This window comes from Nerophis ophidion, linkage group LG08, assembly GCF_033978795.1.
Source record: "Nerophis ophidion isolate RoL-2023_Sa linkage group LG08, RoL_Noph_v1.0, whole genome shotgun sequence".
Taxonomy (NCBI): Eukaryota; Metazoa; Chordata; class Actinopteri; order Syngnathiformes; family Syngnathidae; genus Nerophis; species Nerophis ophidion.
In genome coordinates, this window is record NC_084618.1 from 20,445,829 (window position 1) to 20,473,328 (window position 27,500).

At 40.6% G+C, this 27,500-nt stretch overlaps 1 protein-coding gene across 1 annotated transcript in view; it reads right to left on the reverse strand.

Annotated features, from left to right (window-relative positions):
* Positions 1-7,073: 7,073 nt before the first annotated feature.
* LOC133557151 (laminin subunit gamma-3-like) overlaps positions 7,074-27,500 on the reverse strand; it is a 182,285-nt gene continuing 161,858 nt past the window's right edge. The window contains exons 18-26 of the mRNA XM_061907396.1: positions 23,718-23,794; positions 23,463-23,597; positions 20,505-20,670; positions 16,539-16,676; positions 16,357-16,459; positions 16,085-16,287; positions 14,255-14,395; positions 14,093-14,192; positions 7,074-8,055 (exon numbers count right to left, since the gene is read on the reverse strand). Of these exons, the coding sequence (XP_061763380.1) occupies positions 7,793-8,055; positions 14,093-14,192; positions 14,255-14,395; positions 16,085-16,287; positions 16,357-16,459; positions 16,539-16,676; positions 20,505-20,670; positions 23,463-23,597; positions 23,718-23,794 (1,326 nt within the window). The 3' untranslated portion in view covers positions 7,074-7,792. The remainder of the gene's footprint in view (positions 8,056-14,092; positions 14,193-14,254; positions 14,396-16,084; positions 16,288-16,356; positions 16,460-16,538; positions 16,677-20,504; positions 20,671-23,462; positions 23,598-23,717; positions 23,795-27,500) is intronic.

A 27,500-nucleotide genomic window follows, 5' to 3' on the forward strand; every position in this document is an offset into this window, starting at 1 on the left:
GGGGGGGGGGGTGTTAGGGGGGGAGGGCCGTTTCCTCTCGCGGTTCACGATGGAGGAGAACGTCAAAGTAACGACGGCGGCGGACAAACGCCTGCCATGACTCAGCGGGCGCTGCAGCTGCGGGCCCTCCTTGCCGTTAACGACCTGCCGAGGTCAGCGGCTTTTCACAGCGTGTCCACATTTGTTGTGGACTCGCCCGCGTCCCCTCTGGAAGTTTAAGAGGAATTAAGAGCTGGCAGGAATAATGTACAACAACTATTTATGTATATATATATATATATATATATATACATACATATATATACATATATATATGTGTATATATATATATATATATATATATATATATATATATATATATATATATGTATATATATACATACATATATATATACATATATATATATATATATATATACATATATATATATATATATATATATATATATATATATGTATGTATATACATACATATATATATACATATATATATATATATATACATATATATATATATACACATATATATATATATATATATCCATCCATCCATCCATTTTCTACCGCTTATTCCCTTTTGGGGTCGCGGGGGGCGCTGGCGCCTATCTCAGCTACAATCGGGCGGAAGGCAGGGTACACCCTGGACAAGTCGCCACCTCATATATATACATATACTTATATAAACATACATACATACATACATACATATATATATATATACAGTGGGGCAAAAAAGTATTTAGTCAGCCAGCGATCGTGCAAGTTCTCCCACTTAAAAAGATGACAGAGGTCTATAATTTTCATCATAGGTACACTTCAACTGTGTGAGACAGAATGTGAAAAAAAATTCCAGGAATTCACATTGTAAGAATTTTAAAGAATTGATTTGTAAATTATGGTGGAAAATAAGTGGTCAACCATTCAAAGCTCTCACTGATGGAAGGAGGTTTTGGCTCAAAATCTCACGATACATGGCCCCATTCATTCTTTCCTTAACACGGATCAATAGTCCTGTCCCCTTAGCAGAAAAACAGCCCCAAAGCATGATTTTTCCACCCCCATGCTTCACAGTAGGTGTGGTGTTCTTGGGATGCAGCTCAGTATTCTTCTTCCTCCAAACACGACGAGTCGAGTTTATACCAAAAAGTTCTATTTTGGTGCCATCTGACCACATTAAATTCTCCCAATCTTCTGCAGTATCATCCATGTATCCATTTTGGTATAAACTCAAGTCGACGTGTTTCCGGGTGTTGTTGATAAATGGCTTTCGCTCTGCATAGTCAAGTTTTAACTTGCTCTTAAAGATGTAGCGACAAACTGTAGTTACTGACACTGTTTTTTTGAAGTGTTTCTTAGCTCATGTGGTGATATCCTTTACACACTGATGTCGCTTTTTGACGCAGTACCGCCTGAAAGAGCCAAGCTCCTTAATATCATCGTTTACATGCAGTGATTTCTCCAGATTCTCTCTACAGACCGTAGATGGTGAGATCCCTAAATTCCTCGCAATAGTTGATTGAGAAATGTTGTTTTTAAACTTTTGGACCGTTTGCACATTTGTTCACAAAGTGAGGACCCCTCGCCCCGTCCTTGTTTGGGGCGGCATAGCTCGGTTGGTAGAGCGGCCGTGCCAGCAACTTGAGGGTTGCAGGTTCAATTCCCGCTTCCCCCATCCTAGTCACTGCCGTTGCGTCCTTGGGCAAGACACTTTACCCACCTGCTCCCAGTGCCACCCACACTGGTTTAAATGTAACTTAGATATTGGGTCTCACTATGTAAAACGCTTTGAGTCACTAGAGAAAAGCGCTATATAAATATAATTCCCTTCACTTCACTTCACTTGTTTGTGAACGACCGAGCATTTCACGGAAGCTTCTTTCATACCCAATCATGGCACCTCACCTGTTACCAATCAGCCTGTTCACCTGTGAGATGTTCCAAATAAGCGTTTGATGAGTTGATCAGTCTTTTTTTTGCCAATTGTGCCCGCTTTTTTGAAAAATGTTGCAGTCATCGAATTCCAAATGAGGTAATATTTGCTAAAAATAAAGTTTTCAAGTCTGAACGTTAAATATCTTGTCTTTGCAGTTTATTCAATTAAATATAAGTTTAAAAGTAATTTCAAAATATTGTTTTCTGTTTTTATTTGCAATTTACACAACGTGCCAACTTCACTGGTTTTGTAACCCGTACATCAGTTAAAAGTCGTTTTTTTGAGAAAAAGACACGATTTTATGTGCGCCTTATAGTCCGATAAATACGGACAAAAGTCAGCGGCGCATTATTCCACCGCTTCACTTCTTTTTGCGCTTGTATGGCCCTTTTAAAAACGTTCAACAAAGTCAATTCGTTTGTTCCAGGATGAAAAGGCATCCTTATAAAAGTCTTATTTAAGTCTTCAGGCGGTGTTTTTAAGCCACACTTTAAAAAAAATATTATCCGTGCCGTCACGGCAGTGTAAAAAGAAGTTCAACACGACAAAAAGTTCAAATGCCCTGTTAAAAAAAAACAAATGAAAAAATAAAAAGGCAAACCGGGGCGTTTCTTGTTTGTCGGTATTACGAGGAAACAAAGCCGAGCCAGAGGAGCTGACAGCGCCACGCGGCAATAAAACGCTGACGCGGGTATTTGCATATGCTTACATGATTTCAAAGGGCGAGGCAGACAATAAACACACAACCTGTTTTGTCCCCCCCAACCCCCCAAAAAAAATAAAACGCTGTCATCTCTGGCATGTTTGGAACCGCTGTGACATTTATCTCCACTTGCGCCGCTACCAGACACTTTTTAATCCGCGCCACGCCGCACGCCACCGTAAGATGACGGCGTCTTTCTTCCTCTTTTCCTTGAAGAGACGAAACTGTGTTTTTAAAGAGGGTGGGCTCTTTGAAAGGATGCCGACTCTTTTTCCCGTCAAATAACTGCGGCGCTGCAAACGTTCACAATTTTGAACAAAAAAATAGGGAAATATTTCATGCCATTCATCCATCTTTTTCCACTTATCTGAAGTCGGGTCACGGGGGCAGCAGCCTAAGCAGGGAACCCCAGACTTCCCTATCCCCAGTCACTTCGTCCAGCTCTTTCCGGGAGATCCTGAGAGGTTCCCAGGCCAACCTGGAGACATAGTCTTCCCAACGTGTCCTGGGTCTTCCCAATGGCCTCTTACCGGTGGGCGTACCCTAAACACCTCCCTCGGGAAGCATCCTGACCAGATGCCCGAACCACCTCATCTGGCCCCTCTCCATGTGGAAGAGTTTGAGCTCCTCCCGGATGACAGAGCCTCTCACCCTTTCTCTGAGGGAGAAACCCGACACCCGGTGGATGAAACTCATTTCGGCCGCTTGTACCCGTGATCTTGTCCTTCGCTCCTAACCCAAAGCTCATGACCATATGTGAGGATGGAAACGTAGATCGACCGGTAAATTGAGAGCTTTGCCTTCCGGCTCAGCTCCTTCTTCACCACAACAGATCGATACAGAGTCCGCAATACTGAAGACATAGTCTTCCCAATGTGTCCTGGGTCTTCCCCGTGACCTCCTACCGGTCGGACGTACCCTAAACACCTCCCTCGGGAGGCGTTCGGGTGGCATCCTGACCAGATGCCCGAACCACCTCATCTGGTTCCTCTCCATGTGGAGGAGTTTGAGCTCCTCCCGGATGACAGAGCCTCTCGCCCTTTCTCTAAGGGAGAAACCCGCCACCCGGCGGAGGAAACTCATTTCGGCTGCTTGTAGCCGTGATCTTGTCCTTCGGTCCTAACCCAAGGCTCATGACCATATGTGAGGATGGGAATGTAGATCGACCGGTAAATCGAGAGCTTTGCCTTCCGGCTCAGCTCCTTCTTCACCACAACGGCTCGATATAGAGTCCTCAATACTGAAGACATAGTCTTCCCAACGTGTCCTGGGTCTTCCCACATGGTTCCTCTCCATGTGGAGGAGCAACAGCTTTACTTTGAGCTTCTCCCGGATGACAGAGCTTCTCACCCTATCTCTAAGGGAGAGCCCCGCCACCCGGCGGAGGAAACTCATTAACCCGTGATCTTGTCCTTTCGGTCCTAACCCAAAGCTCATGACCATAGGTGAAGATGGGAACATAGATCAACTGGTAAATTGAGCCCTTTGCCTTCCGGCTCAGCTCCTTCTTCACCACAACGGATCGATACGGCGTCCGCAATACTGAAGACGCCGCACCGATCTCAACATCCACTCTTCCCTCACTCGTGAACAAGACTTTTGAGGTACTTGAACTCCTCCACTTGGGGGCAGAGTCTACACCCCAACCCGGAGACGGCACTCCACCCTTTTCCGGGGCGAGAACCCCGGACTCGGACTTGGAGGTGCTGATTCCCATCCCAGTCGCTTCACACTCGGCTGCGAACCCGTTCCAGTCTTTCCTACCCTGTCTTTGGAATTTGACCTTTTGAACGAATCTACAGTTATGCTCATAAGGCTCCATACCCTGGAAGAATTGTATGATTTATTGGGCACTCTTCAGAGAATATGAATGATAACAGTTGTGTGTTATCATTCATATTCACTTGAGACAAAAAATGGGCTGCATGGTCGAGTCGCCAAGAAGAAAGCCGTCACTTCGAGTGACTTTGTTCCAGAAGTTTTGAGGCTTGTTTCTGTGCTGTTTGGCGTGACGTAAGCGTGATACTTTAGTGACATTTGCGCGGAAATGCCTTTCTTCTGGCGACTCAACCATGCAGCCCATTTTTTTATTCAAGTGCATTTCGAAACAGCCACACCACAATTTCACCGGGGTCATTTGGGTACTTTCTTTTGTCATTTTGATTTAAAAAGAGTAAACACAGTTGGGGGGGGGGGGGGGGGAGTTTGTGCTAGAGCCTATGAGGGTCCGTCAGGATTCAGAATTTCAGAATTACCTGTTACATACACTACTGAAATGCTCTCATGTACACAACTAAATGTTTTTCTCTCACACACACTACTGAAACACTCTTATACACACTACTGAAACACTTTTATGCACACTACTGAAATGCTCTCACATACACAACTGAAATGTGTTTCTCTCACACACACTACCGAAACATTCATTTACACACTACTAAAACACTCATAACTACTGAAACACTCTTATACACACTCCTGAAATGCTCTCACGTACATAACTGAAATGTTTTCCTCACACACACTACCGAAACATTCTTATACACATTACTGAAATATTCTTATACACACTACTGAAACACTCTTATCCACACTCCTGAAATGCTCTCACATACACAACTGAAATGTTTTTCTCTCACGCACACTACTGAAACACTCTTATACACACTCCTTAAATGTTCTCACGTACCCAATTAAAATGTTTTCCTCTCACACACACAACTGAAACACTCTTATACACACTACTGAAACACTCTTGTGCACACTACTGAAATGCTCTCACATACACAACTGAAATGTTTTTCCCTCACGCACACTACCGAAACATTCTTATAGACACTACTGAAACATTCGTATACACACTACTGAAACACTCTTATACACACTACTGAAATGCTCTCACATACACAACTGAAATGTGTTTCTCTCACACACACTACCGAAACATTCTTATACAAACTACTGAAATATTCTTATACACACTAATGAAACACTCCTATACACACTCCTGAAATGCTCTCACATACACAACTGAAATGTTTTTCTCTCACGCACACTACTGAGACACTCTTATACACACTAGTGAAACACTCTTATACACACTCCTGAAATGCTGTCACGTACACAACTGAAATGTTTTCCTCTCACACACACAACTGAAACACTCTTATACACACTCCTGAAATGCTCTCACATACACAACTGAAATGTTTTTCTCTCACGCACACTACCGAAACATTCTTATACACACTACTGAAGCATTCTTATACACACTACTGAAACACTCTTATACACACTCCTGAAATGCTCTCACATACACAACTGAAATGTTTTTCTCTCATGCACACTACTGAAACACTCTTATACACACTACTGAAACACTCTTATACACACTCCAGAAATGCTCTCACATACACAACTGAAATGTTTTTCTCACACACACACAACAAACACTCTTATACACACTACTGAAACACTCTTATACACACTACTGAAATGCTCTCACACACACAACTGAAATGTTTTTCTCTCACACACACTACCGAAACATTCTTATACACACTACTGAAACATTCTCATACACACTACTGAAACATTCTTATACACACTACTGAAACATTCTTATACCCACTCCTGAATTGCTCTCACACACACAACTGAAATGTTTTTCTCTCACGCACACGACTGAAACACTCTTATACACACTCCTGAAATGCTCTCACATACACAACTGAAATGTTTTTCTCTCACGCACACTACTGAAACACTCTTATACACACTACTGAAACACTCTTACACACACTACTGATAAGCTGGACTAGTCACTTCAATCATGGATTGGTTGTTCATTATCACCACGTGGTAGTGTGTCTCCTATGCCTACGCGTTGTGTGTTGTTTGCTGTGTGATGTTGCCTCTTCCTGGTTGTTGCTTTCATCAGTAAAAAATCACTTCCAGGATTGAGCTTGCTGTGCTTCTGATGCGGTCTTGTTGACGTACAACCACACCAAAAGTAGCCTGACGCGTAACATCAAACGCGTCGATAACGACGACGTATGGTAAAGTGGAGTGGAAGAAATGTCAAAAGATGAAGCTAACCGTTTTAATGATTGTGGAGGGAAGCGTGGTCGGCGCGCTTCCTGCGAAAGGGGGTGTGTATTGCCCGGCTTTGAAGCTCATCTGACAGGTGAGTAGATTGCCCAGCTGGAATGTAATCCAAACACCTGTCTCCTTTATCAGCAGCGTCCGAGGCCATGAGAGTGGGGTGGAGAGCAGAGAGAAACGGACACACAAGCGAGAAGGAGGCTGCTGGCGAGACAACCCTGGAAATTAAAAACATTTTGATAAAATAAAGACTTGTGTAACCCTGTATCTTAGGCTCACGGGGATTCTGTCGGTCCCAGGGTAACCCACCCCACAAAGAGACTTCTACAGTGAAATTCAAATTTTACTTTAATCAATATCTGAGCAGCATCTCCTCATCCGGAAATGTGTCCCGTGGAAAACCGTCCGACCGAAACTCTCTAATAACTAAAGTTCCTCGGGTGAATAATGTGAAATTACCACACCGGTATGTTTTAGTGCTTTCATGGCGAGTTTACTGAGTTTACTAGTTCAGTAGGCCTTTAAGGATTATATTCCGGAAAATGCGGTAAATAGAATGAATTTGATTACTGGTTCCGATTAAAAGTGAGGTTGTCAATAGAGCTCGGAGGAAGTGGAATGACTCACAATGAAACGTCTTTCCATGTTCGGTGACGGTGACAACATTGCGAGCGTCATAAAGTGTGACACGCGCACGGAACAGAGATGGGTGTTGTCGAGGTCCACAGCACTAATTGTCAATTAAAGCCTGTTGATGAAAAGCAGCTGGAGTGGAAAGCAGACATCCAAATTAGCCTCATGCTGGAACACAAAATAAACCAAGGTTTATTACTGTTTCAATCCTGGACTATGGAATCTGTGGCTCACAGGCGGGGGAAATCAGAGCTGCGAGACATGAGCGTTCCCAAGAGGCAACGACTCAGGAATCGTACCTGCGGGCAAAGAGGAGACAACCACATGGCAGGACGGTGGGTGGGGTACGGGGCGGTGGGGGGATGGGGGGAGCAGGCTCCTTTCGGAAGACTCTCCAGTGCGGTGGGGTCCGGGACTTAGCTTCGTCCCGCTCCGCCGGCCTGCGGGCAAGACCGGGGCAGGTTTAAGGAGATGTCCCTGAGACTGTCCCTCTCCTCCAGCATCTCCTGCATGTCCTGGTCCAGCAGGGACAGCCGGCTCCGCTGCTCCCTGGCGGCCGAGCGCAGCTTGTGGATCTTGGCGCCCAGCGCTGGGCTCTCCACGCTGCCGCGGAGCGCGCTCAGGCGCCGCGCCGTCTCGTTCAGGATGCGGTCAAAACGCTCCAGCGGGACGCCCCCGTCTGGACGACACAAGAAGTACACTCGTAATGACTCCAGACAGGCTTTATTACTCTTTGAAGGGAGCCGGATCTTTCAAAGAGTCGTTTAAATATTCAAACATACATCAAACCATCAATTTTCTACCACTTGTCCCTTTTTGGGTCGCTGGAGCCTATCCCAACTCGTTCAGTCCCTGGACAAGTCGCCACCTCAGTTTTTTAAAAATCAAGGAAACATCCATCCATCCATTTTCTACCGCTTATTCCCTTTCAGAGTCGCGGGGGGCGCTGGCGCCTATCTCAGCTACAATCGGGCGGAAGGCGGGGTACACCCTGGACAAGTCGCCACCTCATCGCAGGGCCAAACAATCACTAATTAAAGCTGCAAGCAGCGATGGACGGGACAGACTTTTGCTGGTGTTTCCTGCCTTTACCCATTCAATATATCTTTACCAGCACATTACCTACCTTCCCTGCATCCTGGGGTCACGCTGGTGCTTCTTTCCGTCACCCATACACGCTGGTGCTTCCTGCCATCACCCAGACAACATATCTTTCCCTACACATTACCTACCTTCCCTGTATCCTGGAGTCAAACTGGTGCCTCCTTCTTTCGCCCAGTCAACATATCTTTACCCGCACCTTCTCTGCATTGTGTGGTCACGCAGCAGCGCAGCAGCATCGGCGTAGCCGTTCTTTGAAGGCTCGTAAAATCAAAACAGGAGCAGTTCGAAAAACTCTTTCCACAACTTTTAATCAGAAGGGTTCATTCTCTTTCCTGTGCGAGTTTGAAGCCGACGCAACAAATGTGCTCAGAGGAGATAATGTTTGAAAAAACGTGACGCGCTTTTACAAAACTTTTGTTTTGAAGGGGTGATTGCCAACTTTTTGTTGATTTTTGCTGAAGGATGTAAATGAATAAAATATAGGTCTAAGTGAGACCCACATAGAGGTTTTTGTTTCATTTCTTTACAAAATTTCTACCGGAAGTTACAAGCAGTGTTGTCTGTATTTTCTTCCTAGGAGCAGTTTTGTCTGTGTTTTATTCCTAGGGGGCAGTAGAGCGCAATTTTGAGTTTTGGAGTTTGTTTTTTATTAGATCGCAATTTTCACCAGTGCTGATGTGTGTGTCGAGTTTGGTGAGTTTTTAAGAATTTTAAGGGGGTCAAATAACAGCTCAAAGAGGCAAACATGACATTTTTTTAGGAACTTTTGTTTTGAAGGGTTTTTTGCCAACTTCCTGTTGATTTTTGCTGAAGAAGATCAGCATATGAAATCTAGGTCTAAGTCAGACCTACATAGAGGTTTTTGTTTCTTGTCTCTACGACATTCCTAACGGAAGTTAAAAGCAGTTTTGTCTGTGTTTTTTCCTAGGGGGTGCCGGAGCGCAATTTTGAGTTTTGGGTTTTGGTTTTTTGATTTTTGCCAGTCCTGATGTGTGTGTAAAATCTGGTGAGTTTTGAAAATGTTAAAGGGGGTCAAATTACAGCTCAAAGAGGTGGCGATATAATAATAATAAAACCTTAGAAATAAAATAGGGTCCTCTTTCCCAAAGAGACATTCAGTCCCTAATAACAGTTATTTATACCAGTGATTCTCAAACTGAGAGTGCATCCGGCAGTAGAGGCTCCTCGATGGGGTCTTGGGGCACTAGGAGGTCAACCCCTTTACTACTGGTACCCCAGGTGGCGCTTGGCAAAGGCCTAGAACCTGACTGCCCCCCAGCCAGGGATACGGTGAAGACTTCAACGGCGGAGTAGATGGTAGATTTTAAGAACTACCGCAACGGCTGCGATGGCGGAAGAAGGCTGCACCAGAAAAGGGTCCCCAGTCGTCTTGGACTCCGTGCCACTGGACCCTGACCCGATTCTTTCAAGGATCGTGTGGTGACTGACGGTGCACCAGTCTCCCCACGCTAAATAAAGTCACACACAGGAATCCTCCATAAAGGGATACACCCCTACCAGGAGGATCGTCATACTCGTTTCGAGTGACCACCGATTATGACAACTATTAGCACACTAACTCCCTCTAGTGGTACGCCGAGGAATCACTTCATTAAAGTGTTTGGGTTTTCATACGAGTATTAATATAGTGTGCGTACAACGGCACCTATTTGCAGACCTTATCTGCCGTTTTGTCTCGCAATATTATGCAAAACCGACTTTTCTTACCTTCAGGTACCTGCTGATGTGTAGTTGAGATCTGCATAAGTACTGAAAATTTGCACGCATCCGCCTTTGTAGTCCGTGTGGACACCGTAGTTGATAAGCTTATGGGGCATTCATCCTCCACTGTTGCTAATTCTAATATAAAGTAGTGTAAAGTTCTGACTTATATCTGTCAGTAAACTCACCATGAAAGCGCTAAAACATACCGGTGTAGTGAGTTTTAATTATTCACCAGAGGAACTTTAGTTATTAACGGACAGTTTTTCACGGGACACATTTCCGGCGTTGTTGCACGAGTGAGCCACGGATGCTGCTCCGTTATTGACTTAAGTAAAATATGTATGTCGATAAAACAGTTAGCTTTATATCTAGCTTTATACCATCCATCCATCCATTTTTACCTCGTATTTTCCGGACCATAGGGCGCACCGGATTATAAGGCGCACTGCCGATAAATAGTCTAGTTAGGGACCGAATGTCCCTTTGGAACAGAGGACCCTAATGTATTTCTAAGGTTTTATTATTATTATACCGCCGCCTCTTTGAGCTGTAATTTGACCCCCTTAACATGCTTCAAAACTCACCAAATTTTACACACACATCAGGACTGGCAAAAATTGCCATATAATAAAAAAACAAACCCCAAAATTCAAAATTGCGCTCTAGCGCCCCCTAGCAAAAAACACAGACCAAACTGCTTGTAACCTCTGTTAGGAATGTCGTAGAGACATGAAACAAAAACTTCTATGTAGGTCTGATTTAGACCTACATTTCACAAAATAAAATCCTTCAGCAAAAATCAACAGGAAGTTGGCAATTACCCCTTCAAAATAAAAGTTTCCTAAAATATGTACTTTTTGCCTCTTTGAGCTGTAATTTGACCCCCTTAAAATGCTTCAAAACTCACCAAACTGGACACACACATCAGGACTGGTGAAAATTGTGATCTAATAAAAAAACAAAACTCAAAACTTAAAATTGCGCTTTAGCGCCCTCCTAGGAAGAAAACACAGACAACACTGCTTGTAACTTCCGGTAGGAATGTCGTAGAGACATGAAACAAAAACCTCTATGTAGGTCTCACTTAGACCAACTGTTACGGCTACTCTTGCATTCCAAAAAGGTTTCGAAAAAATTAAAATAGAGTTAGCAGAGTAGCCTTGAGGAGGAAGTTTATGACGCACTAAATAAGTTTATTTTTGATTATATAGAAAGTCAACCACGGTGAATATGTTTTGTTTGTGAAAATAAATTAACATTTTCAATATAGAAATATTTCCGCGAGTGCTTATTCAAGAATTTAGTGCGTCATAAACCTCCTCCTCAAGGCTACTCTACAATCTTTATTTTTATTTTTTAGAAACTTGTTGGAACAACAGAGTAGCCATGACACCTACATTTAATTAATTGACATCCTTCAGCAAAAATCATCAGGAAGTTGGCAATTACCCCTTCAAAACAAAAGTTTTGTAAAAACCCGTCACCTATTTTCAAATATTATCTCCTCTGAGCACATTTGTTGTGTCGGCTTCAAATTCGCACAGGAAGCCGATTAAAAGTTGCGGAAAGAGTTTCTCTAACTGCTCCGGGTTTGATTTTGCGAGCCTTCAAAGAACGGCTGCGCCAATGCTGCTGCACTGCTGCTGCACTGCTGCCGCCTCAAGATGGTCGCTTAAAAGCAGGAAGCACCAGCGTGACCACACAATGCAGAGAAGGTAGGTACTGTGCGGGTAAAGATATGTTAACTGGGTGAAAGAAGGAGGCACCAGTTTGACTCCAGGATACAGAGAAGGTAGGTAATGTGCAGATAAAGTTGTGTTGTCTGGGTGATGGCAAGAAGCTCCAGCGTGTATGGGTGGAAGAAAGAAGCACCAGTGTGACCCCAGGATGCAGGGAAAGTAGGTAATGTGCTGGTAAAGATATGTTGAATAGGTAAAGGCAGGAAACACCAGCAAAAGTCGGTCCTGTCCATTGCTGCTTGCAGCTTTATTTTAATATGTTTTCATATATAAGGGGCACCACATTATAGGGCGCATTAAAGGAGTTATATTATTATTAATTTTTTCTAAATTGAATACCCTTCCTTGTGGTCTACATAACATGTAATGGTGGTTATTTGGTCTAAATGTTGCATAGATGTTTGAGTTTGCTTTCATGGCTTTAATAACTAAAGTCCCTTGGGTGAATAATTAAAACTCGCTACACCGGTATGTTTTAGCGCTTTCATGGCGAGTTTACTGACTGATATAAGTAAGTACTTTACACTACTTTATATTAGAAATGGCAACAGCGGAGGATGAATGTCCCATAGCAAGAAGATAGAGAAAAATAATAAGTTTATCGACTATGGGGTCGGCATGGACTACAAAGGCGGACCTGCGCAATTTTTCAGGATTCATGCAGATCCCAAATACAGATCAGCAGGTACCAGAAGGTAAGAAAAGTAGCTTTTGCATAATATTGCGAAACAAAACACCAGATGATATGTCTTACCTTATACACACACCATAATAATACTCTTACGTTGAAGCACCAAAAAAACATCAAGCGGTGCAGCTTTATAGCTTATCAAAGTCGTACAAAAACATTTTGATCGACTTTCGAGCGCCGTGTGTAATGTTCTATATTTTCAATGGAACATATAATATTGTTGGTGTTGTTTACTAGAGTCATATTGCCAACATCGTGCAGTCTACACGCATCTTTTATGTTTGACTGCCATCTACTGGTCACTCTTATCGTTACACCATGAACCAAATAAAATTGCTTCGAGGTCGGTAAGCACAACCGGAATTATCCCGTACATCAGGCGCAATGAGTTATAAGGCACACTGTCGAGTTTCGAGACAAAAAGAAAGATTTTAAGTGCGCCTTATAGTCCGGAAAATACAGTATATACATTCTATTTGTGTTTGTTTGAAAAAGAAATTAATCCTTTTAATGACTTATTTTCTAGTCCAGTTTCCACACGTGCAGAGTGGGAAATCGCAGACGCTAAATTTGAATCTGCATTAAAAAAACTGGGAATACGTGTAATGTTCTATATTTTCAATGGAACATATAAAATGTTGGTGTGTTTTACTTGAGTCATACTGCAGTCGACACCTTTTTCATATGTGTGACTCCCATCTACTGGTCACACTTATAAATACACCATGTACAGAATAAAATTGCTTCGAGGTCGGTAAGCACAACCACAATTATTCCGACTACGGCGTCCCCACGGACTACAAAGGCGGACTCGCGCAAATTTTCAGCACTTATGCAGATCCTAACTACAGATCAGCAGTAACAGAAGGTAACAAAAGAAGCTTTTGCATAATATTGCGAAACAAAACGCCATATAATATGTCTTACCTTACACACACCATAATAATACTCCTATGTTTAATCCGCTGACAATCCATCAAGCGGTGCGGCTTCATAGCTTACCAAAGTCGTACTAAAACATTTTGATAGATTTTTGAGCGCCGTAGGTATTTGTTTATATTTTCAATGGAACATATACAATGTTGGTGTTTTTTACTTGAGTCATATTGCAGTCCACACATATCTTTTATATGTGACTGTCATCTATTGGTCACACTTATCATTAAACCATGTATCGAATAAAATTGCTACGAGGTCCGTAAGCACAACCACAAGTATGTTGGTGTCGGTACGGACTACAAAGGCGGACTCACACATTTTTTCAGCACTTATGCAGATCCCAAATACAGATCAGCAGGAACCAGAAGGTAAGAAAAGTTGCTTTTTCACAATATTGCAAAACAAAACGCCAAACGCATACTGGGAATTTTAGTGGATGAACGAACGTCAAACGAGGCCTTAAAATGTGTCCTTCAAGCCCTAATGAAGGAATCAAACAACGTCAATTTATATTTTACCGATTTTGCCGATGAGCTCCGTCAGGGTGAGAGAGTACGCCTCCAACTGCCGCCGGGCCACCTCCATGTCCTCCCTAGCGCCGGCCAGAGAGGGCGCCATCTGTGGACGTGAGAAGGCAGTCACACAGGGTGGAGAAGCACCAGCTTTGTTGTATGACGTACCTCGGTGGGAACGAGGGAGCCGGCGCCCTCGGCGAGTGCCGCCTGCTCAGCCAGACGCTGCACGGCCGACTGCAGGTTGGAGCCCAGGTGAGCGCAGGCCGTCCTGGTGTGCTTGGCCTGCGTCAGCACACCTTTGGATTCCTGGACACCACCACAAATGTCAACACACTTTTTCGGACCATAAGGCGCACTTAAAATCCTTTCACTTTCTTAGAACCTAAAGAACGGCATAATTCTGGTTGTGCTTACCGACCGCGAACCCGTTTTATTTGGTACATGGTGTAATGTTAAGTGTGACCAATAGATGGCAGTCACACATAGTAGAAACATGAAAACTGCGATATGATGGCAGTCACACATAAGAGATACGTGTAAAATGTGATATAATGGCAGTCACACATAAGAGGTACGTGTAAAATGTGATATAATGGCAGTCACACATAAGAGGTACGTGTAAACTGCAATATGATGGCAGTCACACATAAGAGATATGTGTAAAGTGCAATATGATGGCAGTCACACATAAGAGATATGTGTAAACTGCAATATGATGGCAGTCACACATAGGAGATATGTGTAAACTGCAATATGATGGCGGTCACACTTAGATATGTGTAAACTGCAATGATGGCAGTCACACATAAGGGATACATATAATTTGCTATATGATGGCAGTCACACATAAGAGATACGTGTAAACTGCAATATGATGGCAGTCACATGTAAGAGATACATGTAAACTGCAATATGATGGAAGTCACACATAGGAGATACATGTAAACTGCAATATGATAGCAGTCACACATAAGAGATACGTGTAAACTGCAATATGATGGAAGTCACACATAAGAGATACGTGTAAACTGCAATATGATGGAAGTCACACATAGGAGATACGTGTAGACTGCAATATGATAGCAGTCACACATAAGAGATATGTGTAGACTGCGATATGATGGCAGTCACACATAAGAAACACGTGTAAAGTGCAATATGATGGCGGTCACACATGAGAGATACGTGTAAACTGCAATACGATGGCAGTCACACAGGAGATTTGTGTAAACTGCAATATGATGGCGGTCACACATAAGGGATACATGTAATTTGCTATATGATGGTAGTCACACGTAAGAGATACGTGTAAACTGCAATATGATGGCAGTCACACATAAGAGATACGTGTAAACTGCAATATGATGGCAGTCACACATAAGAAATACGTGTAAAGTGCAATATGATGGCGGTCACACATGAGAGATACGTGTAAACTGCAATATGATGGCAGTCACACATAAGAGATATGTGTAGACTACAATATGATGGCAGTCACACATAAGGGATACATGTAATTTGCTATAAGATGGCAGTCACACATAGGAGATACGTGTAGACTGCAATATGATATACGTGTAGACTGCAATATGATAGCAGTCACACATAAGAGATATGTGTAGACTGCAATATGATGTCAGTCACACATAATAGATACGTGTAAACTGTGATATGATGGCAGTCACACATAAGAGATATGTGTAGACTGCAATATGATGTCAGTCACACATAATAGATACGTGTAAACTGTGATATGATGGCAGTCACATATAAGAGATACATGTAAACTGCAATATGATGGCAGTCACACATAAGAGATACGTGTAAACTGCGATACCATTGCTTGTTCTTACCTTCTGAAAACCTTAACAGCACAATAAAACGTCATAACCTTTTTTGGTACCTGGTAATAAACATGTGTTCAGAGGCAAGGATGGAGGACTGGAATGTTTAAACAGGTTTTCAGCCGGGCCCAATACTGTCCGAGTTTCTTACCTGAGCCACAATATTTGCGGTGCGTTCCGCTTCCCTGGAGACGTTTCTGGCCAGGCTGGAGTTTTCCAGAGCGGGTTCCAGTATGGTTTCAATCTCAGAGATCCTTTTGGTGACCACAGCCAGAACTTTGTCCTTCAGGGGCCTCTCCTTCTTCATGGCAGCTTTGGTCTGGGCCTGCCGATGGGGCCACTCCCGCACCATGTCTGATTGGAATCCATTACGATCAGTTTTTATTACATGAAAAAAAGAAAAAAAAAATCACACAGACTCACTGTCTAGATCTCTGTGCAGGGTGATGGCTTCGGACTCCACCTCCTTCCCGGCCACCACCGAGGTCAAAGCCAGGACTTTGGCCCCCTGAGCACGATCTTGCAGCTGCCATGCCAACAAACAATGGAATTAGAATGCTACCTACGGCACAGCTAGCGCCTCATTATCAACGTTGTGACGTCACCTCGGCGACGTCGACCAAAGACTCCTTTTTCTCATTAAAGGAGTCGACGAGCGGTCGCGCGTCGCTTCTAATGTTGCCGATGACAGCGTCTTTGGACCGAACGTGCTGATCCAGTTCTTGGGTCTTTTGCAGAAGAGACTAAAACAGGTGGGAGGACACCTGGACATGTTTATATCCAACAGCAGCACAATGAAAAGTCATTCAGCTCAAAGTTGTGGCCAAATTACTTTCTGCATTTGACCCATCATCCTTGATCACCCCCTGGGAGGTGAGGGGAGCAGTGAGCAGCAGCAGTGGCTGTGCCCGGGAATCATTTTTGGTGATTTAACCCCCAATTCACTCAGTTAGCCAAGAAAATCCATAAATTACCCAAACTGTTTTATAAGCCGCAGAGGTCAAAGCGTTGGGGTAAAAAAAAAGTAGCGGCTTACAGTTCCAAAAATACAGTATTTAAAAAAAGTTTAAGTACCAATGATAGTCACACACACACACACACACACACACTAGGTGTGGTGAAATTTGTCCTCTGCATTTGACTCATCCCCTTGTTCAGCCCCTGGGAGGTGAGGGGAGCTGTGAGCCGCGCCCGGGAATCATTTTTGGTGATTTAACCCCCAATTCATTCAGTTAACCAAGAAAATCCATAAATTACCCAAACTGTTTTATAAGCCGGAGAGTTCAAAGCGTTGGAAAAACATTAGTAGTGGCTTTTAGTCCCGAAAATACAGTTAAAAAAAAAAACTAAGTACCAATGATAGTCACTCACACACACACACACTAAGTGTGGTGAAATTTGTCCTCTGCATTTGACTCATCCCCTTGTTCACCCCCTGGGAGGTGAGGGGAGCTGTGAGCAGCAGTGGTGGCCGCGCCCGGGAATCATTTTTGGTGATTTAACCCCCAATTCATTCAGTTAGCCAAGAAAATCCATCAATTACCCAAACTGTTTTATAAGCCGCAGAGGTCAAAGCGTTGGGGTAAAAAAAGTAGCGGCTTACAGTCCCGAAAATACAGTATTTAAAAAAAGTTGAAGTACCAATGATAGTCACACCCACACACACTAGGTGTGGTGAAATGTGTCCTCTGCATTTGACTCATCGCCTTGTTCACCCCCTGGGAGGTGAGGGGAGCAGTGAGCAGCAGCGGTGGCAGCGCCCGGGAATCATCTTTGGTGATTTAACCCCCAATTCATTCAGTTAGCCAAGAAAATCCATCAATTACCCAAACTGTTTTATAAGCCGCAGAGGTCAAAGCGTTGGGGTAAAAAAAGTAGCGGCTTACAGTTCCGAAAATACAGTACTTAAAAAAAGTTTATGTACCAATGATAGTCACACACACACACACACACACACACACACACACACACACACACACACACACACACACACACACACACACTAGGTGTGGTGAAATGTGTCTTCTGCATTTGACTCATCCCCTTGTTCACCCCCTGGGAGGTGAGGGGAGCAGTGAGCGGCAGCGGTGGCCACGCCCGGGAATAATTTTTGGGTGATTTAACCCCAAATTCCCACCCTTGATGCTGAGTGCCAAGTAGGGAGGTAACGGGATACATTTTTTATAGTCTTTGGTATGACTCGGCCGGGGTTTGAACTCATGACCTGCCCATCTCAGGGCGGACACTCTAACCACAAGGCCACTGAATTCATAATTTAAGGGCTTGTCAATGAATTTTTATCGTAAATAATAATTAACTCTCTCGGACTATTAGCCTTTACTTTTTCGCTCATGCGCTTTAAATCCTGCTGCTTATAAAACGGTGCGGAAAATGTATATATTTTTCTTGGCTGATGGCCATAATGCAAAAAGTTACAAAAACAAACAAACAAAAAAGGTGTGCTATAATTTCTCATCTCTTAGACAGGTTCCGTTTCGTGCTTTGAACCGGAAGTACTATTACCAGAACACATTCAGTGTAAACAAAATTGTACAATCACATTGAACACGGAATAATACATTCTTAAAATGAAGGTGCAAAAAATGAGGAATAAGAAAAAAATGCTTAATAGTGTCTAACAAAATAGTGCAAAGTGTGAAAATGTAAAAAAAAATAGAGAATGGAAGGAGATGCATGCAGGAGCAAAGGTCACCGCCTCTGTCCATGGTGCTGAGGACGGAGCGCCATCAGACGGGGGCGTGGCAGTGCTGACGGCGAGACACAGCTGGCAGGTGATTACATTTCACAGGTGATACGTGTTAATCCAATCATCTGTTGTCTTTAACAGTAAGCGGCCGGGAGCAGGAAGATGAGAGAGGACACGGACGTGACTGAAAATGTCACGTTCAGTGAAAAAAAAGACGTAGATAAAAAAAAACTATGTGCGTTAAAACTTTGTTAAAACGGCACGCATAGAGAAACCTGAGAATAATTATTTTTTGCAGGTTCAGTGCCGGGAAGTTGTAGCTGTGCTCTAAAGGGTGAGCCCGCCTTTGCAAATTTACAGACCACATTGGTCCGACTACAGTCTGTTTTAGGCGGTATACCGGTATTAGATAAGTACCACATTACCAATTAACGTGGTACTTGTAAGATTCCACTGTGTAGAATGGGAAGCGACATGAAGGTGTCGGTTTCTTTGACGTATTGTAATCCACAGGAAGATTTTGTCTTGACCCGAGATCTACAAAGCGGAGAGGAGGCAGGGCCTGACCCCCTTCTTTAAACGGTTTTACGACCTTTTCTTTGAACTGTTTTGTAGCCAAAGGCGATGACTGTTTACGACCCCCCCCTCCCTTAGAAACAGCTGTTGCCATGTAATCAGGGTAAGTCGAAATAAAAGAGGAAGCGTGCAATCTTTGGTCGGAGCGTGGGACGACACTGTACGAGGGTACAGTGCGCAGATTCCTAATGTAGCCTTAGCTTGACGCTCCTCTACTTTCTCCTGCTACTCTTCGTTTCGTATTATTTACTTGTGAACTTAATAATTAAAAAACGTAAAAAAATAACGATGTGGGAATAAATGAATGACCAAATAAAGAACGTTTGTTACAGTAACGAATAGTTAGAAAAAGTAAGAGTAAGAAAAGGTATGTGGTTCGATTCCACCGCACCTGACTACCATTACCCATAACACCTTGCATCCAAAAAACCCTTACCACACAGATCCTTCCGCCATAAATGCAATTAAAACAGTTACGTCATCAAATTATTTAGACAGCTGTAATAATTACAAATAAAGTGAGCCTTATAATTACTCTAAGAGTTCAATATTTTTGTATCATGCAAATAAAGTAAATAGTCCCCTTTTGGCCGAATAAACATAAAGCACCTTCCATAAAATGTAAATTCACTTAAACAACATGTAGGCTCCTACACGGTGTCCACAGGTTTCTCCTAAATTGAGCCAAATTTAATTCTGTCTCTGTTTAATTCCTTGCTTCTTGTCTTGGTTAATAGATGTCATCTGTGTTTGAACCTGACAATATGTTTAATGTACAGTAAGATTTTTTTTGGTTAAATAAAGCCAATAATGCCGTTTTGTTGTGGTGCCCTTTGTCTAGAAAAGTATCAAAATATTGGTATCGGGACAACATTAGTCAGTATTTAAAAAAAAAAATCCCCAAAAACTGCTATACTGTTGAGGTGACTTTTCCACTTTTATTCACAATTTCTTCATTTTTACTTACTCTTCTCACTCCATGCAAAGAATAAACCGCGAGGCTACAAGATTGCGCAAACCAAACGTGCTAGTTAATACCGTCACCTGATTGGCTGTTGGCGTGTCAATCCCAATGATCACTTCCTGTGAAGGCTTTTGTTCACCTTGTTTCGCAACTTCCGCTTTCTTCCAAGACGCAAACAAAATGTATTCTTTTTTTATCAATGCCGATTACGTGTCTATCGCGAGATATATCGATACCGTTTCCTCGCCAAACGCGTGATCTGCACAAGTGTAAGGGCTCTTTCTAGGAAACGCTTGGTGACCTTTCACCTCGTGACGAACTGACCTGTGTTGAGGTGGCGAGGCGCCCCTTCAGCTGAGGGAAGGACGACGTGATGTTCTCCAGGGCCAGATCCAGGCCGGCGGCGTCCTGCTGCAGGGACGCGTGTCGGGCCACGGTCTCGCTGGCCCGGGCGGTCATGTTGTCCCTCTGCTGCTGCAGGACTGTTATTCTGCAGGAGGATGTTTTATTTATGCTGTTGCAGTCTATCATAATACTGTAAGGCAGGCAGGGCAACGTTCACATGGAATACTGGAAATGCAAAAAGTATATATATATATATATATATATATATATATATATATATATATACACACATTTGTATGTGTATATACATATATACATACATATATATGTATGTATGTATATATATACATATATATATATATATATATACATAGACATATATACATATGTGCATATGTATACATATATTGACATATATACAGTATGTATATGTAAATATATATATACTGTGTATTTATATACTGTATACATATATACACCGTACATATACTGTAGTATATATATGTATATATATACTTTGTATATATATATACACACAAAGTATATATATATCTATATATATATATATGTATATACATACATACATATATACATAGACATATATACATATATACATACATACATATATACATAGACATATATACATACATACATATATACATAGACATATATACACATAAGTATAAATGCATATATATACAGTATGTATATGACATACACATATATATATACACACAGATACATATATATATATATATACATACATAGACATATATACACATATATGTATATACATACATACATATATACATAGACATATAAACATATATATACACATATATGTATATACATACATACATATTTACATAGACATATATACATATATACACATAGGTATAAGTGCATATATATATACAGTATGTATATGACATACACATATATATATACACACACACAGATACATATATATATATATACATACATATATGTATATACATACATACATATATACATAGACATATATACATACATACATATATACATAGACATATATACACATAAGTATAAATGCATATATATATACAGTATGTATATGACATACACATATATATATACACACACACACACACACAAACACACACACACACACACACACATATATATATACACACTATAAATATTTATACTTTTACAATTTAGGTAAAATTGTAAGTAGTTAAACTACTTCCTAAACCGTCCCATGTGTGATGTGTGGGAGTGTTTCCATGCATATTTGCGTTATTGTAATGTAATCACGCTAGCGTTGCTAGTATGAGCTAATGTGCTAACACGTTTACGAGTGTCCGTGTTAGTGTTATTAACTTACAACGGCATTCTTTTTGTATTGTTTCACTTTCACAAAGTCCTCAGTAAATCCACAAAAAACGTCACAGTGGAGTTACTGAGTCTGTTTAGCTGATTGGAGAGCTAGCTTCCGCAGCTAGAGCGTCCATGACCATGACTTCTGTTTTGTTTAATCAGCCGTTTTACTGCCGTGTGACACGCACGGTTAGAAACCATGAAGGTATGTAAATGATCATTTAGCGAATATTTTTGTGCAAATACCTCATTTCACAACCTACATGTCTGCTGCTTATAGTCCAGTACAGCTAATATATGGAAAATATTTTTTTCTTCCAGAACTTAGTGGTTGTGGCATATATTACGATGCGCTCTATAGTCCAGAAAATGTGGTATATACAAGGAGTACATTAATGGTGCTCACTAGCATGGAATAATCTAAAAAGCACTTTCCGTACCACGGCAGGTTTTAATTGTGATAAGACCTGAATTTTCCGGAAAAATATGCCAAAGCAGACTTATTTTACCGCGGACAAGAAGAGCAACCTCTCGTTTTCAGGTGGAATTATGCAAATGCAACTATTCTTACCTTCTGGTACCTGCTGACCTGTGTTTGGGATCTGCATAAATCCTAAACATTTGTGCAAATCCGCCTTTGTAGTCCGTGCCAACCCCGTATTCAATAAGCTTCTTCTTTTTCCCCATCTTCTTGTTTCTGGACTTTCATCCTCCACTGTTGCCATTTCTAATATAAAGTAGTGTAAAGTTCTTACTTATATCTGTTAGTAAACTCGCCATGAAAGCGCTAAAACAAACCGGTGTAGTGAGTTGACGTTATTCACCAGAGGAACTTTAGTTATTAGAGTTCCGGTCGGACGATTTCATTCACATTTGATCGAAGTAAAGTCTGAATGTCATTAAAACATTTAGCTCTGTCTTTTGACACTTCTTCCACTCCCGTCCTTGCACGCTACACCGCTACAACAAAGTATGGGGGAAAAGACGCTGTCGAAGTGGAGGCACGTAAATAAGACCGCCCACAAACAGTCCGAAAGCGACTTGAAGATGATCTGTAAAACGTCATCAATGCAACATTTTGACCAAATAACCACCATTACATGCTATGTAGACCACAAGATAGTGTTTCAAATTGAGATAAAATTCATAATAAGACCCCTTTAATGCGCCCTATAAGCCTTTTGGCATGAAAAAAGACCGGAATAGACCTACCCATTTTAATCCGGTGCGCCCTATGGTCCAGAAAATACGGTATATAAAAAATTGAAACAGAATTATTTTATGTTAGAGGATTATATTTATATATTTTTTAGGTTCATCCTGTCTTCCCAAATGTTCTGTCAACCGGAAGCTAATAAAACCCACTGTAAGTTTTTCCCTATTTGAGTTAATAATAAAAGTGGTCCCTCATCTGCCCCAGAAACAAAACTTGTACCGATTTGTGGTATCGTCTTAGAATTATGCCTGTTAATGACAAGATTCATCCGTCTTTTTATGTTTGGTTGGCAGCTTTTTTTCCCCCATCTTTTTTGTTAAGCGTGACACTTCACCGGGTGTTGTTGATGTTTTTGGTCTCACCGCTGGGTTAGCTCCTTGATGTAGTCCTCGGTGGAGTTGTCCTGCAAGAGGTCCATCAGCAAATTATATGTGCGTTTAGAGGCGTCCAGCGCCTTGCCGGCCACGGCCTCGATACGCCCGGCACTTTCTCCGTGACTGCAAACATAGACAAGGAAACGGCGTTCAATGGCGACAACCAGACTTTTCAAAGGTTTTTCTTTGAAATGGTCCTTTCAAGTCTCGTTTTTTTCAATCTGTAAAGAATACACTTTCTACCTTTCCTTCAGGACTCGGGACTCGTTGACCATCATGTTCCATTTGTTAGGTCCTGGCGCCGCCTCAAAGGGGAAGACCTGGTAAAAACATGGACAGATTTACCTTAACCTGCCTGGAAATGGAAATAATCCGTTTCAGGGTCAAACTGTCACCAAAAGACGTCAGAAAAGTCAGTCAACGGAAAATGTTTAGCTTAAATTTATCGTAATTATCAATAAATTCACTTCAGGCAACATCTTAGATATTCTGTGATTAAAGTCACAAATTCCAATGAAAAACATATATTTTTTTAAATATTGTCAATTTATGAAAATTAAATAATACTACAGTACTAATAGATGTATTACATCTAAAAATAAATTAACAATATTTGAAACCCAATGGACTTTAATTGTCCATAAATTTGCTTTAAAAAACATCTTAGTTATTCTGCAAAAAAATACATGATTAAAGTCACAAATTCTAATGAAAAATATTATTTAAAAATATTGCCAATTTATGAAAATTAAATAATACTACAGTACTAATTTATGTATTGAATCAGAAAATAAAATAATATTTGAAACCCAATTGTCAATAAATTCACTTTAAACATCTTAGATATTCTGCTAAAAATACGTGATTAAAGTCACAAATTCCAATTAAAAATATAATTTAATAATATTGGTGTTTTTTGGAAATTAATACTACTACAGTACTAATAGATGTATTGTATCTGAAAATAAAATAAACAATATTTGAAACCCAATTGTCAATGAATTCACTTTAAACAACATGTTAGATATTCTGCAAAAAATAGTGATTAAAGTCACAAATTTTTATGAAAAATATAATTTAAAAATATTGCCAATTTATGAAAATTAAATACTACTACAGTACTAACATATGTATTACATATGAAAATAGAATAAATATTTAATACCCAAATGACCTTATATGTCAATTAATTCACTTTAAACAACATCTTAGATATTCTGCTAAAAATACGCGATTAAAGTCACAAATTCCAATTAAAAATATGTAATATTATTGCCAATTTTCGAAAATTAATACTACTACATTACTAATGGATATATTGACTCTGAAAATAAACAATATTTGAAACCAATCGTCAATAAATTCACTTTAAACAATATGATAAATATTCTGCTAAAAATCCGTGCCTAAAGCCACAAATTCCAATTAAAAATATTATTTAATATTATTGCCTTTTTTTGAAAATTAATACTACTACATTACTAATAGATGTATTGAATAAAATAAACAATATTTGAAACCCAATCGTCAATAAATTCAGCTTAAACAATATGATGGATATTCAGCAAAAAAATACAGGATAAAGTCACAAATTCCAATGAAAAATATTATTTAAAAATATTTTCAATTCATGGAAATAAATAATATACATTACTAATAGATGTATTCAATCTGAAAATAAAATAAACAATATTTGAAACCCAATTGTGAATAAATTCACTTTAAACAACATCTTAGATATTCTGGTAAAAATACGTGATTAAAGTCACAAATTCCAATGAAAAATATTATTTAATAATATTGACAATTTATGAAAATTAAATACTACTACACTACTAATAGATGTATCAATTCTGAAAATAAAAATAAAAATGGAAATCACAGCTTTTTTTTCATAAATTTTTTGAAAACACTTCTTAAAAAATAACGGCAATAATCACAATTAAATACTACTACAGTACTGTTAAATGTACTACATTAGAAATTAAACTAAACATATTTGATAACACAGCTTGTTATTTTAGTACAATTTCCAAAAAAGATTCTTGAAAAATTAATTATAGTTAAATACTACTACAAATGTATGAAATTTAGACATATAATAAACTATATTTTGAAACTGCGGATTTTCATTTTAATTAATACATTATTTGTGAACATTTCATGAAAAATACGTTAATATATTCAAATTAAATATAATAATTCAATGTTAAAATAAAATTCCTTTTTTTTGCCAACCATCTATTGCAAGAAATTTATGGATTTCACCATCTACGGTCTGTAATATCATCAAAAGGTTCCGAGAATCTAGAAAATAAGTGATGGTTTTACGGACTTTCGATCCCTCAGGCAGTACTGCATCAAAAAAGCGACATCAGTGTGTAAAGGATATCACCACATGGGCTCAGGAACACTTCAGAAAACCACTGTCAGTAACTACAGTCGGCCGCTACATTTGTAAGTGCCAGTTAAAACTCCACTACGCAAAGCCAAAGCCATTTATCAACAACACCCGGACACGCAAAGTGGAAAAATTTTCTGTGGTCTGACGAGACCACATTTCAAATTGTTTGTGGATACTGTGGATGTCAAAGAGGAAAAGAACAATCCGTATTGTTCTCGGCGTTAACTTGAAAAGCCAGCATCTGTGATGATACGAGGGTGTATTAGTGCCCAAGGCATGGGTAACTTACACACCTGTGAAGGCACCATTAATGCTGAAAGGTACATACAGGTTTCGGAGCAACATATGTTGCCGCCCAAAGAACGTCTGTTTCATGGACGCCCCTGCTTATTTATTGCCTTATATGTGTTTGACTTTATTAAATATTTGGGTCGACTTTTATTAAACAAAACATAATATACATATTTATCAGAGCTGTTTAACCACATTATGGAGGAATGTAATTAATCATAGAACTGGCAGCCAATTTTTAACACAAAAGTATTGATTTTGAATCAATACTTTCCATTTTTTCCTAAAAAATATAATTGTGTGTCGCCCAATGATTCACCGCCCTACTCTATTAGAAAAATGCTAAATTTTAAGAGCATTTTTTTGTGCAACTGTCAGAAAAATTATGTGTAAATTATCAAATAAAACTTTGTCTTACATTGTGTTTCCGGACAAGAAGACAAAAAAAGGCTGAAAGCTTCCAAGAAGAATGCTCGTAAAACTTCACTGGACTTCCAGGCGGACAGATGGCAGAATCTTCCCAACTTCCACAGAAACTCTTTTTGAAATATTTTTACGAACTCTTTCTTTGATCTATTTTATGGGACCATCTTTGAACAATTTTATGGAACTCTTCTTTGAACTGTTCGGGAACCGAAGGCAACGCTGGTCACGACCCACTTCCCTGAGGAAGCAGCTGTGGGAAGGATGGGGGGGAATAAAGTGAAGTGTGAAGTGAATTATATTTATATAGCGCTTTTTCTCTAGTGACTCAAAGCGCTTTACATAGTGAAACCCAATATCTAATTTTTTTTTTTACATTTAAACCACTGTGGGTGGCACTGGGAGCAGGTGGGTAAAGTGTCTTGCCCAAGGACACAATGGCAGTGGCAAGGATGGCGGAAGCGGGATTCGAACCTGCAACCCTCAAGTTGCTGGCACGGCCGCTCTACCAACCGAGCTATACCACCTCACAAATCAAGAAAGAAGGATGAGTACGGTTTTGGGGCAGAGCGTGGTGTAGCCTGTACAAAGAGTGTACAGTGGCCATGTTTCTCTTCAGATTCTGAGTCCAAATGTAATTCTGTGAATTTAATTCTGTCTCTGTTTGATTCTTTGCCTTTTGTCTTGTTTAATAGATGTCATCAGTGTTTGAACCTGACAGCAACCTTCTTAACTCCGCTGCGGATTTGAGGATCGCGTCTTGCCGAAGATGCGTCGCCATCCATATAAGCAGCGGCGGCTCTGCGGGGGGAAAAAGGCGGCCAGTGGCGCCCTTTCCACAGCTCACCTTATGAACTCGCTCACTTCGGTTCAGAGCAGCACAGGGAAGAAATAAATAAAAAAAATCC